Here is a 17,226-nt window from a genome sequence, read left to right as displayed (position 1 = left end):
ACACGACAGCACACAAAACAGGTACATCTTCCTTGTCTGGCTTGCTATTTGCAGAGCTGGAACCAAGCCAAATCAAATACCCATGGGGAAGTTTAGATCCAAGGACAAACACGGTGACAGGAACCTGTCTCTAGTCATTTCATTCTTCTCATTCCAATAATATTACCCCTATAGAGTAATGCAAGCCAAAAATGAATACCCAGGGGGAAGAGGTGGGTTTTGAGCTGCCCCTGGTTCCCCTGAAATTAGTGCTTTACATCTAGCAATATCAGAGTTTACACCTGGTGATCAATTCCTCATGCTGAGGCACACCTGGATGACTATCATCCCGGCTATCCCAGCCCTTTTTAGAAGCAGCCATGCTCAGCATAACTCATAATGGACGCTGCTTAAAGATCAAGGAAATAGCCTTCAATTCCTCTCTCCTACTCTAATTTCAATCAATTTGGTCAATATCTTTTCTAGCTAATCAAATCTATTCCACATTCTGAAGATAAAACGTTCCCCACACATCACAGGGGAACATAAGCAAGTTTCTTCTATGTGTTGTATCTATCATAATTATTTTTTCATTAGAGAAATATTCTGTGTTCCTCTTCCCCTTCCCATCTCTTTCTGCCTGCATTCTCTTGAGCAGAAAGTGACCTCACCAACATGAGAAATGTTCATGAGAAACTTCACATTTTCATGGAGTGATATCCCACCCCCCTTAAAGCTGATGGCAAAAGCCTCCACTGATTTCAAGGAAGCCAAGATTTTCACTTCATAACAGTTGGTGGGAAATTCCCCAACCTATCAAGCAATTCCTGATTATGCAGACTTGAAGGTGCTAATTAAGTAAGATTTTATTGGAAATTGATAGTCCAAGTGCAGGCTATAGGATAGGTGACATATGACAGAGAGAATCTGATCATAAAACCAGAGAGCTAGAAAGGACCTCCTCAGGGCCATGTCCATATATGCAGGCACGTGCAGTCTGCCGCAAACCTTTTTGTGGCACCACAGAATCACACCCAGAACATTTAAAGATACCCCGCACTGCAGATTTGCAGTATGATGGCAAAATTTGCTTCCAGGATTTCCTGGTAGCAAAAAAAAAAAATGCCGAGGGGAAAAAAGGCGGCATGATGCATGTTACAATAGCATGCACTGGAACAAACAGAGGCTCAGTCCTCCAGGGAGATGCTCTGGCTGGCAGCCAGAGTGTCACTACTATTTTATTTGTGGCCCAGCTGCTCCAGCATGCCGGGAGCTGGAAGGAGTGGGGAAAGGACAGTTTTCCCAAGCGGGACAATTTGTCTCTCACCAAAGCGCGCGTGCAGGGGTGTGCACTGCAGCACAAAGTAGTGGCAAAAATTTGTGCCATTACTATTTGTGCTTCTGTAAGTGCACACCCCTGCACATCTGGATGTGGCCCAAGAGGTCATTAAGTCCACCCCCCTGCTCAAGGATCATCCCTAACTAAACCATCCCAGTCAAATGCCTCAAGGAAGGAGAGTCCATAACTTCTCTCATAGGTTCATGGGTTGTAAGGCTGGAAGGGGCCTCTGAAGATCATCTCGGTAATGTGTTTCAATGCTCAATCACCCTCAGAGTGAAAAAGTTCTTTCTATCCAACTTATATTTCCCCTGCTGCAATTTAAGGTCATTATTCCAAAGCAGAGGTGTTCTAGACAGGGAGAGAAGAGGTAGGGAAATGATCAGAGGGAGGATGGCACATGGCATTCATTATGCTAGTAAGGAGCCTGGGCAGAGAAGAGTAGTGAGAGGCGGTAGGTAAGAAAACTGAGGGGAGATGCCAAAGGCTGGAGGGACAGGGGCCTCCTAGGGAGGAGAAGCAGGGCCGTGTCCAGATGAGCGCAGCTATGCAGTGTATGGTGCCCCCGGCCCATCTATGGTGCCACACACCGTATGTTCAGGCATTTCCTGCACTGCTACCTTGCAGCATGGGGAGGAGGGGAGGTTTGACCCTAGGAGATCCCGGGGTCATAAAAACCCGTGCGGAAAAAAAACAGGGAAGTGCATGTGGCTTTAGCACATGCTGCCCAAAACCGGAGCCTGGCCCACTGGAGCCATGCTGCGGCTTCCAGCCAGGCTCCAAGCTGCAGGAGCACCACAGCTGCAGCTTCCCTAGCACCCAGGACCCTGGAAAGTACTGCTGGGGCCAGCACAGTTCTGGCCCCAGTCCCCGCTAGCCCACCCAGGGTAACTTGCCGCACACCAGTGGGCACATGGCGCAGGCATTCATTCCCCAGGAATGAGTAGCAATGGCACAAGGTGTGCCACTGCTTCTTGTCCCCAGGGAACCAAACATCTGAGCTCATCTGGACACGGCCCAGAAGTGTTAATTTTAGACCTGGCAAGTAGGTGCAAGCTCACATAAGGAGTTTACCTGAAAATGAACACTAAGGAGGGTGTATTATTTACATTGGTGCATGGGTGCATAATAAGAAACTACCAGATGAAAGTAAAATGGAATATATAAAGTGATCATCTTGAAAGTCCTTGATGGTGACGTGTGTTGAGCTGTGGAAGCCTCCCAAAGGAACTGGTGGGTGTACGCTGTAAGGTTGACCAGTCAGGCCCTCAGAAAGCAAGTGTGTAGAGCACAATGGCATTAGTCAGGGTGCTAAACATGAAACTCTTAATTGCCCTTTTCCATTTATCATTCCCTTGCAGGCGTATTTTTAGCCTTAATGGTGCAGCTTCTAAGGCATTTGTGGGTTACACCTCATTTGCAATTTTCAGAGGCACATCTAAACTTCTGCAAGAGGGAGGAGTATGTGTGCAGTCATATACTAAATAATCTTCAGCTCAAACAAGTCACCTATGTCTTGGATATGTGACTTTTTAAAAACTTAGCCTTGTTGCCTAAAAACTATTGTTATGTGACTTGCAATAACCATTGCAATTGAAGATGGAGATGGAACAGTTTTCTTAAATGGATCCATCTAGATATGCCTGGATAGGCCAGATTAAATTTATTTTATCTAAAGGCAGACTGTTGATTGCCCTGGTATTGTAAAAATATTATTTTTTCTTTTCTTTTTTTTCATTCTCAGACTTTGTCCTAAGACTTTATTTATTCTTGAAGCTCCCTGCTGTGTACTTTAAAAGTATAGGTGTGGGTCTTGGAGGAATTTTCTCAGCGTGGGAAGGAAACACAATCAGACTAGGATAATTTAATTTCCCCAGGCAACCTTGATCTCACCTTCACCTTTGCAACATCAAATAAAATAAGGGGTGTGCTTAATAGTTAAAATCGATGAAGTCTTCTTGTTAAAATGAGCTGTAAGCAGCACCAGTTGCTTTCCTCTGCAGTGCTTAATCCTGGAAAACCGGTACACTTTTTTTCTTCCTTTAATCCTCCAGTTGCTGAAGTACTGCCAGGTTTCTGTCATGGTGTTTGGTCTAGGACTGAGTTTCTGGAAAGGCAGAAAAAGTTGAAGAATGAGACCAGACTGCCACACGCCAAGCTCTTGAACCTGTAGTTTTCTACCCGTCGAGCCTGGGCAGCATAGAACAACTCTAGACTTGAAATGCACACAAATTGCTGGTGGATTCCTCAACCTCTTCTGCCCCGCCTGAAGAATACCTTTACCCATCCCCTCCTATACATGTACACAGTGTTAACAGATGATTGACATCTAGTCTCATTCCCCAACCCCTGCCCCAAATGTCAGCACTGGTCAGCCCATGGGAGCTGCAGTAGTTCAGAATGGGTAAAGATCAGGGCCTCACATCATCAGAATTGCACTGATTTTAACCACACATGCTGATGGTTCGGTGCTCCATGGCTAAATCCTCACGTGGCCCTTTGAAATGAAGGGTCTCGACTTCAGTTATTGCTGAAAACCAAGGCTGGAAAAGATCCTTCCACTAACACTTGAAATCCAGGAGGGACCCTTTGTTGAATTATTATGATGCAATACATCCAGTGGGATTGGCAAAGAATTTATGACAGCACTTGGGTTAAAGCCCCACTGAATGATTGTAAAGATGCCAAAAACAGCCTGCCCATAGGAGCGATCAGGGCCCTATATCTGAGGCAAGCCAACAGTGATACGTCTGTTCATCCTTTCTTCATCCTGCAAGTTAGAGCTCAAATAGCTCTTTTGAAGCGCTCCCTTCCTCCCTCAGCAATTTCACACTTATGCCTAATTGCCTTGTCCAGCAGTTGGCACCCCTGTCTTCTGCCAGAAGTTAGCCCCACACCCTCCTTGCATGCCACTCTGAACCCCTTCCTCTGTCCGATCTACTGCTCTGCTTTCTGCCCTATTTGCTGCCAGTTGTACTTGTCCTTCCCAATCTGCCATATGGCATATACAAAAGCTGCCCATGCCACTTGTTTCACATGTCCTGCAGGTTCATCACCCCTGCATTAGTAAATGATTAGGATATTTAAAAAAGCCTGGGTAACCATTACATGCCAAACTATGAATTGAACCAAAAAACCTCTGACTTAGGCCCTAATCCTACCATATCTTCTTCATGGATGGACCCCTAGCACTCACCAACAGCCACAAAGTAGTAAATGGGGCTCCCTGCCAATACAGGGGGTGGGCACATACCAATGCACTTGGAGCACTGGGGCCTCTCTCAGAAATATTTGCTCTCGACTGATGTGTATCTGACCTTTTCCTAAATGGTCTTTACTATTCACAAACCATATTTTTTTAAATCTCCCCCCCCCGGTGTTCTTTAGCTGCTTCCTGCAGGCTAATTATTTTCACTCCCTGAGGATCCTTTATGTATGAGCATGTGGATTTTTCTTTTTGCTGTAATTGTGCTTTGAAACCTGCATCTTTTAGCTCCCATATTAAATTCTGGTTTTCCTATCTAAAATACATGATGACAGCTTTAGGAATGTGTACATGACTAATGAAGGCGGCCCTGTTCCCTCTTCGACTCACTGTTCATTTAATAAAACAGCTCACTGTGTATTAAGATGTAAGCATTGTCCTGTAAATGTCTCCATACGTTACATGAATGATCACTGTAGCTTTGTATTATATTATTTATTTTCCATCCATACCCACAAGACCTATTCTGTTTCCTACAATTTAATAAAAAAAGAAATCCTATACCTCTACCAGAAACTCTTTAAATCTGCTGGTAAACACATTTATAAAAATAGCTGATGAGTCACCATGGAAATTTTGTCCAATATGAAGATTAATTACGCCACGTTTAGACAAATCACTGCATATTGAAACATACTTTCTCTCCAAAAACTATAGCCTCAAGGCATTTATCAGATCAAGCTTACCCAAAAGGGCCAAACCATTTTAAAGTTTGTTTTGTGATTTTGAAGCATCTAATCCTGTTATGGCTGTGATTATGAATGGGTACTCCTAACAATCAGTGGTGTGGTTGGTGGAGAAGGCTTTGGAGACACAGACTGTCTAACCTGCCAGTTTTATATTTGATTTCAGAGACATAAACATATAGGACCAGCCCTGGGCTGTGTTATAGCTATTTGCACTATATCCCCAGGATCAAGTAACCCTAAATCCCCTGAGGGGGGATCCTCCAGTGTGATAAAGATAGCATGGTAGTGATGATACCAGCCCCTTCTCTGTGTCCAACACACACAGCATGGCTGGGGCCCCTGCTCGTCACCAGCAGTTCTGTGGGTACCTTGGTTGGTGTACGGTTAGCCCAGAGTTGGAAGAGTGTAAAGCGGCATAAAGTAACTGCTGCTTCCTGTTGCAGAGCTGTGCTGTGATCTCTCACGTGTAACAAGGGATGTGACCCTTTTTTTAAGCAGTGGCTTTCCACAGACTTCTTACTTCCTCTGAGTAAAATCCTGGCTCCATTGAAGTCAAAACTTCTATTGACTTAATTGGGGCTGGGATTTCACCGTCTGTTTGATTTTTCAAGCTGTGAGTGGAGAGACTGGCCTGTTGCGCCTCACTATTTTGATCTGATGAATTGACTTCCCCTGTTGGACAGTAGCACCAAGTTGTGACTTAGGTCAGCCTGTTCTTAGCCAAAACTGGTTAGGTGTATTTGTCACCTTTAATGAGTAGCCTCCTACCTCCTTATGTTCAGTTAGCTATCCTTGAATAGTCAGTTTTCCACTACAGCACCAATACTGAGCACCAATCCAGTATTGAAAAACAGAAAAGCAAAAGAAAGCAGAATTGTGATGTTTCATTGCTGGGATCATAGTCCTGCTAATTGCTGCCTTTAGGGAAAATGGCATATTTATGGGGAACTCTATTACTGTCAGTGAGGGCTCCCTCCCATTCAAGTTCTGCATACACATGTGTCTTCAAGCTCAGGGGCCCAAAGTTATAGTTGTAGTTATGTGGAGTTACATAGCTTGCAGGATAGCAGACAAACAGCCACAGTATCTCTGTTTTGTCTGTTCTCCGTAATTCAGTAGGTAACCTGCTTGGTGAATCACCTTGGCCAGGGATGCAAACCTATGGCTCACAGGCTGGATTCAGCTCACAGAAATCTGATTCAGCCTACAAAGGTCTGATCCAGGCCAAAGGGTTTGGTGGCACAGAGCTGCATCATGCTGCCCATCCCTTCCAAAGTGCTTTCCTTCACTGCAGAACATGCTTCTCTGCCACATCTGCTCTTATCCTCTCTGCAGAAGGGTTGGAGATCAGCCATGAGGGTAAGCTCAGGCAGCTAGTCAGTCTTGCGGGGTGGAGACTTGTGTGACAGGGGCCCAGGTTGCAAAGGTTGGCCCATGTTGTCATGCCCATGCACTGACCTGGGCAGGACTCACCTTGACTTTTTCATGTTCTGCCAGCTAGATAGTAGTGTTTATGGCTCAATGCCATCAGCCCTCTGTGAAACATCATGCACTTGCGTTGCTCTGTGTACAAATAATGTACATGATATACAAAGATCTCGCTCTCTCTGATTTGAACATTGGCTTTTTCACTGAGTTAAGAATATTACTTCCAAGGGGCTTATTGCACTCTGTTACATGCTGTGGATATGTATGTCCCCCTATCACCATGATACCAGGCTTCTTTTCTACATTGTTTTGAGATAGGGGAGTGCTATTAGCCCCGTTTTACAGATGGGAAGCTCAGGCACCTAAACCACATGGCACCTAACTGCGTGGTTACCCTGAAGATGGATACATCAAACACAGAAGCTTAGGCACTGATCAGATTGGAATTGTGTTTGTGTGTATTGTGAGAAACAGCAGAAAGACTAAAACAGAGAGAAGGCAGAAAGGAAACACAAAGTACAGCCACAGAAGCACTTGACTGTCAAAGAAAGAAAGTTGAATGCAGTAGTGTAACATAAGGGAGTGAGCAGGGCAGCAGCCCTGGGTGCTGCCATTGAGGGGGTTGCAAAAATGGCAGCCAGTGCTGCTATGTGCCCCACTAATGGCAAGGGCATAAGGCTGCCCTGTTATACCTCACAGTGAGGGAGTAGCTTCTGGTTTAAAGTTGCCTGAAGAGGGCTTGAAGCTATGAACAGAGAGACTGTCTCTTGTGGCTTGATTCCTCCTGTGTTCAGGGAAGGAGGACTTTGTAAATGGCACTGAATCAAAGATTCTCAACTCCATCACCAATTCTTCCTAATGAAAGCTACCTGGCTAACTGCACAAGTTGCAAAGTAAGTAACAGCACTCAGTCTTTGGAACAATAGCATCCCATTAAACAAAGCATGGAAGAACATTTGTATTTGAAAACATCTGATAAATTTTGCAACTTTCTTCCAGGAGTCCTACAAGAAGAGAACCTCTCCAAACATCACTCTAGAAAACATGAGCAATGTCTGTTGTTCCCTCCTCTGGGCTTCCAGTACACCCTGCCTTTTGGTTTGGTTTGGTTTGGTTTGGTTTGGTTTGGTTTGGTTTTGTTGAAGACTAAGCTGTTGAGGGTGAAGATTTCATTTTTGGGTTTTTTCCAGTGCTAAGGACATTGTCATAGTTTAAAAAATGTTAAGTGACAGCAAAATTTTTCAGTTGGCCCACGTGATAAGTAACTGAAAGCAGGTGGAAATATTTGGCATCATAGTTCGTTTAAAAAGCAGGTTCCTGAATGGAATCAAAAGGAGAACACCAACAAGGGGGCGGCAGCAGAAGCCGGGTGCCTCTGAGATGTAGATGAAAAATGTTCTTCTCGGGTGTGTGGACAAGATGGAAATAGACTCTGCAGCCATAGGGGATAAGGCTGAAATCGATGGCCTCAGACTGCAGCAGAGGAAATTTAGTTTGGGTACTAGGAGCAACTTCCTCACTATGAAGTAGTTAAACACTGGAACAGGCTACCCAGGGAAGTTGTGGGATCTCCCTCCATGGATATTTGACTAGATGCTTTAGTCATGGATGGTCTTAACTTGAACAGGGGCCGTGCTAGATGACCTCATGAGTATCCCTTCCAGTCCTGTGATCTCCAATTTAGAGCTTCACTGAGTGGAGAATATTACTTCCAAGAGTCTTATTACACTCTGTTACATGCTGTGGATATGTATGTCCCCCTATCACCATGATACCAGGCTTCTTTTCTACGTTGTTTTGAGATAGAGGAGTGCTATTAATCCCATTTTACAGATGGGAAGCTCGGATACAGACTGCCTTCCGTGTTAAGGATGCAGATAGACACCTAACTGTTTTCTGAAATCCAGCTAGGGTCCTATCTGCCTCTTTAGCACATCAAACTCTTTAAAAACCTGGCCTCATATGACTTGTCCAAAGGCATGGACTTGAACTCAGACTTGTCACCTGTCCTAAGCTGGTGCCCATGCTACTGGACCAGTACCCTAACTTATATTGTTAAGCCTCATTTGGTTACACCCCTTGTTGAAGCTGATGAGTGTGACAGCTGTCTTTTATCACAGATAAATGCAAGTAAGCCATTAAGAGGAGTGAAACCCAAACTGGCAAGGCTTGAGTAGTACCTAAACCAGGTGGCAAAAGGGGTTACCCTGAAGATAGATACATCAAGCACAGAAGCTTAGGCACCGATCAGATTGGAATTGTGTTTGTCTGGGCATTGGACAATTGGACAACTGGGTCTCAGTATTGTCTGGGTATTAAGGACCTGAAGCACAAAGAGACTGAGGAAATTGCATAAGGACACACAGGAAGTCTGTGTGAGAGAGAAATCTGAAACCTAGGTCTCCTGTCTCCCACTCCATAAGATGGCATGTGGAAGAGCTGAGACGCATGGCCTAGACCTGCTCAAATCAAGTGCACATTTCAGTGACTGTGAAGGAGCAGAATCTATTAACAATGCCATAATTTATTGCCCTGAAACCCATTCACAATTGAAAATTGGAGCCATGCCTACACAACATTAAGGTCTATAGGCTGTACAGGAGGGATAGAACGGGGAGGAAAGGCAGAGGTGTGGGGCTCTACGTCAAAGAACAATTCACATCCTCAGCGAGCAGCACTGGGTCAGAGGAGGGGCACAACAAAGTGCTCTGGGTCAGAATACAAGGGGGTCGAGGGGAAAGGGACTTAATGGTGGGGGTCTACTACAGACCACCCAACCAGGGAGAAGAGCTGGGAATTCTCAGGTCAGCTCACAGAGGCAGTTAAGTCAAGGGATGTGGTCATCATAGGTGACCTAAACTATCCAGACATTTGCTGGGAAGAGCAGTCAGCCAGGTCTGACTGCTCATGTAGGTTCCTAGCTGGGATACAGGACCTCCATCTAACCCAGGAGGGGCACAGTCCCACCAGGGGAAATGCCTTGTTAGACCTGGTCATGGCCACAAGCGACGACCTGGTGAGAGGACTGCAGGTGCTTGACCACCTGGCGATAGCGATCATCGCCTATTGGAACTCACCATCCAGCGCAAGGTGGCAAAGGCCTGCAGCAAGGCAGCAGCCCTGGACTTCAGGAGGGTGGATTTCATTGAGCTAAGCAAACTGGGAGGGGGGGGGCACTGAGGTCCTGGGGAGTTGGGAGTCCAAGAAGAGTGGTCGTTCCTGAAGGAGACAATCCTCCAAGCCCAAAGGGTGGCAATCCCAACACAAATCAAAGTGGGCAAGAGTGCTCAAAAGCCCCCAAGGCTCACCAGAAGCATCCACAGACATCTCACAGCCAAGAAGGAGGCATACACCCAATGGAAGGGAGGGGCCATCACCAAGGAGGATTGTACCTCCATTGCATGGGATTGTAGCGGGGCTGTTAGGAAAGCTAAGACAGAGATGGAACTGGGACTAGTGACCTGGATCAAGGATAACAAGAAGTCCTTTTTTAAATACATAGGAGGTAAAAAGAAGGTACTGGGTAACGTGGGGCCTCTGCAGGACACGCTTGGAAATCTGGTGGTCTCACCAGATGACAAAACTAGCCTATTTAACAATTTCTTTGCCTCCGTTTTTCTGAGCAGGGAACAGGTCATGGCTTTACAAGCACTAGTGGTGCTCTGGTGAGGTGCCAGAGGACTGGAAAAGGGCCAATGTGGTCCCCATTTTCAAAAAAGGGAGGAAAGAGGACCCAGGAAATTATAGACCTGTTAGTCTTAGCTCGGTCCTGGGGAAGCTCTTTGAGAAAATTATCCAGGTGCACATCTGCGAGGGGCAAGCAGGGAAGTGTATGCTTAGGGGCAACCAACATGGGTTCATTCGAGGCAGGTCCTGTCAGACCAACCTGGTGGCCTTCTATGACCAGGTCACAAAATCCTTGGACTCAGGTGTTGTGGTGGATGTAGTCTTTCTGGACATTAGGAAGGCCTTCGACACTGTCTCTCACCCCATTCTTGTTAAAAAATTAGGAGATTGTGGTGTCAGAAAAGTCATATCCAACGTAGGAATCTTTTGCTTATGCTGGATTCTTTCCTTTAAAGCACAAGGCAGGTCAGGGTAACACCTTATAGACTAATCCATGCAGAGAGTCTTTAAGGTGTCACCTTGCCCTGCCTTCTGTCTAACTTCTGCCTAACATGGCTAACCACCCTCTCTTTCTTTAGGCAAGCCTGTTTTTTCTGCAGTTCAGATACTGTTTGTATGAGGCTGGTTGTCATGAATGAGTTGTGGCTGTTCCCAGTGTAGTGACAGTTTCAGTGACTCTCTGTACCGTGGTAATTGCATTTCTGCTCTGAAAAGTGTCACTGGCAAAAAATGACACAACCTTGCACATTTTCTCCAGCTCCCTTTATGCATTCAGGGTCCCATCTGCTGTCATTAAAAATAAACTTTAATCCTGTAAAATCTCTGTGGTTTTGAGAGAGCACTGGAAGCTACTCTGGCATGTGCGGGTCATTGACAGAGCTGTTTGCTGAGCTCTGCTTACAGGGCTGGTAAACAACACCTGTGCAAACCCATTTAAGAAATTTGATGCTAAATTTGTCTCATACTACCCCCAGATTAGGCTCCTAGGTTCTGATACAGAAGAAAAAATTAAGATCAGCCTTACAAAGCTTCATTCTTAAGTGTCTACCCACCTAGAGGAATCCACAGGTCAAAGTGAGATGCCTAGGTTTCCTGTGCAATGCAAGGGGAAAGTTAGACTTATTGGAATGGGATCCACAGAATGCAGCAAGCTGAACAAAAAAACACCTCATCTGACCAGGAGGAAATGCTGGAGAGAGGGGCGAGGCATGGGCACCTCACTTTCAGCTGGAGGGCTGCACCTTCCCCCACTCAGTGTTCATTTCCACGAACGCTCTCATAGAATTAGGTACCTAAGCCAGGACAGTCTATAATATGGCAGATCCTGTGCCCAAACTAATGAGCATTTTAAATAGGTTAAGCAGCTGATTAGGTTCTGTCACACAGTTGGTATTCTAGAAAGACAGAGAGAGTTGGTATCTGTCTCGGACGGCCAGAGCCGACTCGAGGTGATTTAGTAATTACTCGTTCGTTGGGCGGGCTGGTGATAGAGAGGCGGACAAGGCTTAATGGTTGCAAAACTTTACTTATGCCGCTTGTAGCTGCGACGCTGACAGTCCGGTTGTCTGAACAACTATGTTAGTTGTTCCAGCTGGCAGGGCTCAGGCTAGCTCATCCGTCCACAAATCAAGTCGGCGGGGCAAGGGTACGTCGGGGATTGCGCTCAGCGACAGGGAGAAGAATCGATAGGTGATCAGTCTATCGATCAGCTCAGCCGCAAGTCAGATTTCTTTAGAGGCACTCTGCAGCGTGCTCAAAGTTCTCCGACTTGGGCGGAAGTCGCACGAAATTTTAAACGGCTAGCAAGCCAATTACTAGCCGCCACGTAGGAATAATTTAGAACTAGCCAATAGCGGGACACAAATTTGCATTCGAATGGCGGGAACTCTCTTGCACCGGGGTTTTCTGCTGCAACAGAAAACCTTTTACTTTGCAAGAGGCTCTCATGTGGCAGGAAAATTCCATCGTGCCGAGGCACCAAAATCACTGGGTTGTGACAGTATCAACTAGTACTGTGGGGCATTCTTTCCGTGCCAATAAGCAAAGCCATAGTCAGGCATTTTGGCAACCAGTGTAGGTCCTGTGCAGAGTGCCCCCCTTGCGTTCTACCATATAACAATACTTCCATTTGATTTGGCATGCCCTGTGTGAAGGCACCCAGTGCCAGTGCACTGCTGGCATGGCCTTTGCTACAGTACTACCAGGAAGCTTCTTCATGTTCAGGTTCAGTAAATCATCCACTACATAGTCTCCTATTTTCTTACAACTGGTTTGCTTTTGTTTTCGTTCCACAGTGGGCTGTTTATCACCATTCATGACAAAGGCCATATTGCAGCCATGCTCAACTCCTGGCCAGAAGAAGATATAAAGGTATGTTTCACTTCTTCTTTTACTGTTGGGTAAATAATAGCATGTGCAACAATGGTCATGTCTACAGATCGCCCTACAGTGACATAGCGACACGCTACATCGCCATATGGCAGGCTACAATGATGTAGCAACCACATGGGTCTACATATGATCGCCAGCTACAACACTGTAGTGGCGTGCTCCCCCGGTGAGCATGTGTAGACCCAGGCGTGCTTCCCCCCAGTATAGCATACAGCTACAGTCACTTAGTGACGAAATCTAACCGTGCGCTGTGCACACAGCGCAGTAACCATCTGTACTGTGCCATGCTTTAGTACTTCCAAAAGGGCAGTACTTCCAAAAGGAAGTACTAAAGCATGGTGCCGTAGCAGCGTCACTGGACAGCGCCATGTAGAGACATGTCCAATGGGAAGTAAGCACTGAATAGGGATTTTAGTGCCAAATTTTCTTGAGTTAATTTAGAGATTTATTCTCTGTTTGGAATTCACATATTCACCAGAGTTTCTTTCTCTGTGTTGCTTGGAGCCACACACTTTGTCATGGACTTAGCAAACAGTGCAATTGTATTTCTCTTTATCTCCAAACCTGCAAAATAAAATATTTAGCCCATTATAAATCATTGGATTCTCCTACAAAGATCCCAGGGGTTTTCCACTTATGAAACAAACTTAACTGCTCTTTCCTGTCCCTGAGCTTAGCTTTAAGACACGCAAGCATCTTTTTTTACATTTTCCTTTTGCCAGCAAGAAATTCTTATGGGTCCTCTTCCCTATATGCCCACTTGTTCTTTGTGGAGCAGTAAAACATATTTAGGACTTTGCATATACCTACTGGAGATGATAGTACCTTTCTAACTGATGAGCTGTGTTTCCATTATTTTTCATTCCACATCCCTGTGTCTCTGTACAGTAGCCCTTTGAAAGCACGAGTTAAGATACATTCTCTGGCCCAAAGAATCCAGTTAGAGGACCAGATTCTGCACACATTTGCTTGGGTTTGCCACTTCACTCACAGATGTATTTCCACTGAGGTTAGTGGGACTTTTCTAATAGGAAGTGGAGATGTGGTAGGAAATGTTTGCAGGGTTGGGCCCTTGAGCAATACCTAAGACATGGGGTTGATGGTGATTTTCCCCCAGTCACATGTATGTACCAAAGTTTTTGTTATATCTGAAAGAGGGCTCAGAATATATAGTGTCATTGTTGTTGACTAGTCTGTAAGTCTCCTTTGCAATTCCTGAGGAGTCACACAGTGCCTGGAGCACTTTCAGCTTCTAAATATCAGATTTTATATTTCACAGCCCAAAAAAGTGCTTATACTCCACCCAGCAACGTCTCATTTTAAGTTCTCTCCAATAAAGCTTGAGGCCAGGATAAAGCCTTGGCACTGAAGACAGAAATAAATGTAGGGCATGCAGATAACCACCTTCCACTAGTTTGGATCTGTTTGTGCCTCTTACTGCTTCTTTGTGGGCCTCTATGGACTCAGCTTCAGTCTCATATCTTCCAGATGTTTCTTCCAGGTCAGTCCACAAAAAGTTGCTGAAAGCTGAAATCTTATGAGTATTTTCCATTCCCCAGAATAATCCAACAGAATTTAAGAGGTTTCCAAAAGAAAAGTCAATATGTTCCTCTAATGTCAAATTTTGAATTGGAGCAAACAAAGGAAAACTAAATATCTTGCCTTTCTGTAGGCTTTCTGTCCAAGAATTTCAACATTTTCCATTTGTCCAAAAGTCTGAACATTCCTTTGTGGCTGCTAGATGTGTTTTTTCAGATGGGGAAACTGGCATAGAGGCTGGAGACAGACATTCAAAAAGCCTAAGCCTGAATTGAGTCAACCTTTGCAGGTTAGTCTAACCTGGCTAGGCTAAACCAGTTTGTAATTACACTGACATTCTCTCTGGACTGAGGAGATTCAGGCACATGCCTGCAGTGCCTCAGGCTAGAAGCCATGGGGCACTAGACCAGCCCTCCCTTCCCTTCAAGTGCTGACCTGGGGGGGGGGGGGGCGGAGAGGGGGGCGCTGTCCAAGTCTGGGCAGGATCTCTGCATCCCAGGCTTTTCCTTGCTGGCTGCTCAAGGAGCAGGAGTGTTGCCAGACCCCAGCCCTGGACTAGCACTCTGAGGCAAGGTGGGGAGGGGTGGGCTGTGCATGCATCTGTTGATGATACAGAGCTTTTCAATCTCCCTCCCTGCTTCTTTATACAGTCTGCAGCAAACTGACAGGCAAGCAACAGCAGGGGGCTGATAACAGTGTTTGTCACCCCATCCGCAAAACAAGAGCCTCTCTCCATTATTTCAAGCTCTTCTTAAACAGCTTTTTCCAAGTTACAGCTGACCTGGTGATTAGCTCCAAAAAACCCTGAGTGGTCACTGTTTTGTCTGCCAGTCCCAGTGAAACTGGAGACACACACACAGACACCTCTCAGCATTAGCTAGCATACCACGTGCCTAGGGTCCATGGGGCTGGGGCCCATGCTGTGGGAGATGGGAGGGAGAAAGGGGGTGTTCCTTGCTTAAGTAGCAAGGGGGGTTGGGGTACAGAGAAGCCAAGCAGACCCTGTTGTACCTGCAGTCTCTGCCAGAGCTCTGGCCAGGGAGCAGGGGGGTAGGACCAGCCCTGCTGTGGAGCAGAGAGCCCTACCCAGCCCAGAGAGCATGCTGGGATGCTGAGGGAGTCTGATTTAACTGAAACCAGAAAAGGGTCTAAGACAGAGATTGCATAAACCAGTTTGAACCAAATCAGTTAAGTCTGATACTACATTCAACCAGGTTTATCTGAAACTGGTTTTAGCCATTTTCAAAATAGTTTATGTGCACTGAACATCTGTTCTGTTAGAGGTTTAAACCAGTTTCTGGTCACTTAAACTGGTTTATGTGTAATGACTGTCCCTAGCCAGAAGACAGACTGTGAGCTGCCCAACATCACTGAGAGAGTGTGTGGCAGAGCAATCAATAGAACCCCAAAGTTTTGCTTCGTTATCCTGTAGCTGTCACAGGACTGTCCTCCTCAGCTAGAGAAGATGAGCTTTGTTTACTTGGTGTCATACAAAGAAGGACTCCACACTAGCATACCTGTTGCTCTTGTCCATATAGTTTGTCTTATTACAAAGTGCTTCACATTCTTGGGTCAAATATCTCCTCTGCAGTTCACACAGCACAGCAAATTACCTGCAGGTTTCTGCTGCTTTTACTTTTTTCAGTCCTTGGCATCTGTGTCTAGTGGATACAACACTCACTCTGGTTTCACAAATCTGGGATGCACAAAATTATATAACAAATTTACAAAGTGAAAAGGGAAGTTCTGCATGAGCGACGGGGTGTGGGAGTCCCTCAGCAGCCAATTGCTGACCCCAGAAGCACTGGGGGCAAACTGGAAGTGCCACTGGGAAAACCAGAAGTGCCGCTGGCACTTCTCAGGGCAGGCACCGGCCGGCGCACCCCACTCCCCGGCTGGCAAGGGCCAATTGCAGGGGGGGCCCTATGCATCACCTATGAAGCTCTGCATGCTTTGTTGAGGACACAAAACAGGATCTGTGGCTCCGGAAGATGATTTGGTTAGTTCTGACTTTTTAAACAACAATATAACAGAAATGTTATGTTGCTCGCATAAAATTTGGATTGATTTCAGTGTAAATCAAATGAGAGTGGGAGTCATATTAGAAGAGTGAGCATGCAGCCAAAACAGATGGAACCATGTCCACTGAAAAGGAGCCTTACCCCACTCTGGTTAACGCTCAGCGCTGGTCTACAAAGAGAGCCACAGGGGAAAATCTCCCCAAATGGTGTTGAATAAATGCATTTGCTACAGAAAAAAGCACTGCTGTTTTCCCTTAATTACCATCTTGCCACTATAATGGTATTGTATACACTTGATCCAGCTGCCATATAGTCTGTGGTGGATCTACAGCTGTGTTGTTCATTTTAATGCATTTGCACGGAAATTTTGTTTTGGGAGGCCCTAGCTCCTAGTGACAAGGAGCTGGCAATTCTCAGCAACAAAAGAGCAAACACTGTAGGTACTTCTGGATGCCTTTCACATGATCTATATGACAGAGCACACCAGCATTTGCTAGGGAGGCAAAATGCAAATACAGGTACATTTGTCTTGTGGATCTTTATCATCCTCCTTGCTCCCACTCCTCCTGTGATTATCCCTGGACTAGTTCTGTGTCATTCTTTTCTCCCTCAAGTTAACCAGTCATTTTTAATGGAGTGAAAAACAGAACAACAAGGTCCTGGAGAGATGTACATTGCTTCTTTTGAATAGCAATGTTTGACTATTCATCAGCAGTGAAACTAAAGCCATGTGACACAAGTATAAAACCTCCCATGGCATCTTTCTTTAATTATCTGAAATATGCTAAAAAAAATCCACAACCAAAAATCCTCCTGAACCTGAAAAATTGTCTTCCTGAGTACAAAAGTTATGTGCCCTAGCAACAATCCCACCCATCTTTCTTATTCCTCACCAAAATTAGTAAATCTGTTGAGATAATGTCTAATCCTCCATTCTCTTGTTTCTTC

The 17,226-nt window shown here is 45.5% G+C and overlaps 1 protein-coding gene across 1 annotated transcript in view; it reads left to right on the top strand.

Moving 5' to 3' along the window:
* Window positions 1-17,226, top strand: part of ME3 (malic enzyme 3) — a 177,767-nt gene that overhangs the window by 97,067 nt on the left and 63,474 nt on the right. The window contains exon 4 of the mRNA XM_025215641.1: window positions 12,622-12,697. Within this exon, the coding sequence (XP_025071426.1) occupies window positions 12,622-12,697 (76 nt within the window). The remainder of the gene's footprint in view (window positions 1-12,621; window positions 12,698-17,226) is intronic.

The sequence above is a fragment of the Alligator sinensis genome, unplaced genomic scaffold, assembly GCF_000455745.1.
Source record: "Alligator sinensis unplaced genomic scaffold, ASM45574v1 scaffold523_3, whole genome shotgun sequence".
Classification (NCBI taxonomy): Eukaryota; Metazoa; Chordata; order Crocodylia; family Alligatoridae; genus Alligator; species Alligator sinensis.
Note: the sequence above shows the minus strand (reverse complement) of the source record. Positions and strands in the feature narration are given on the sequence as shown.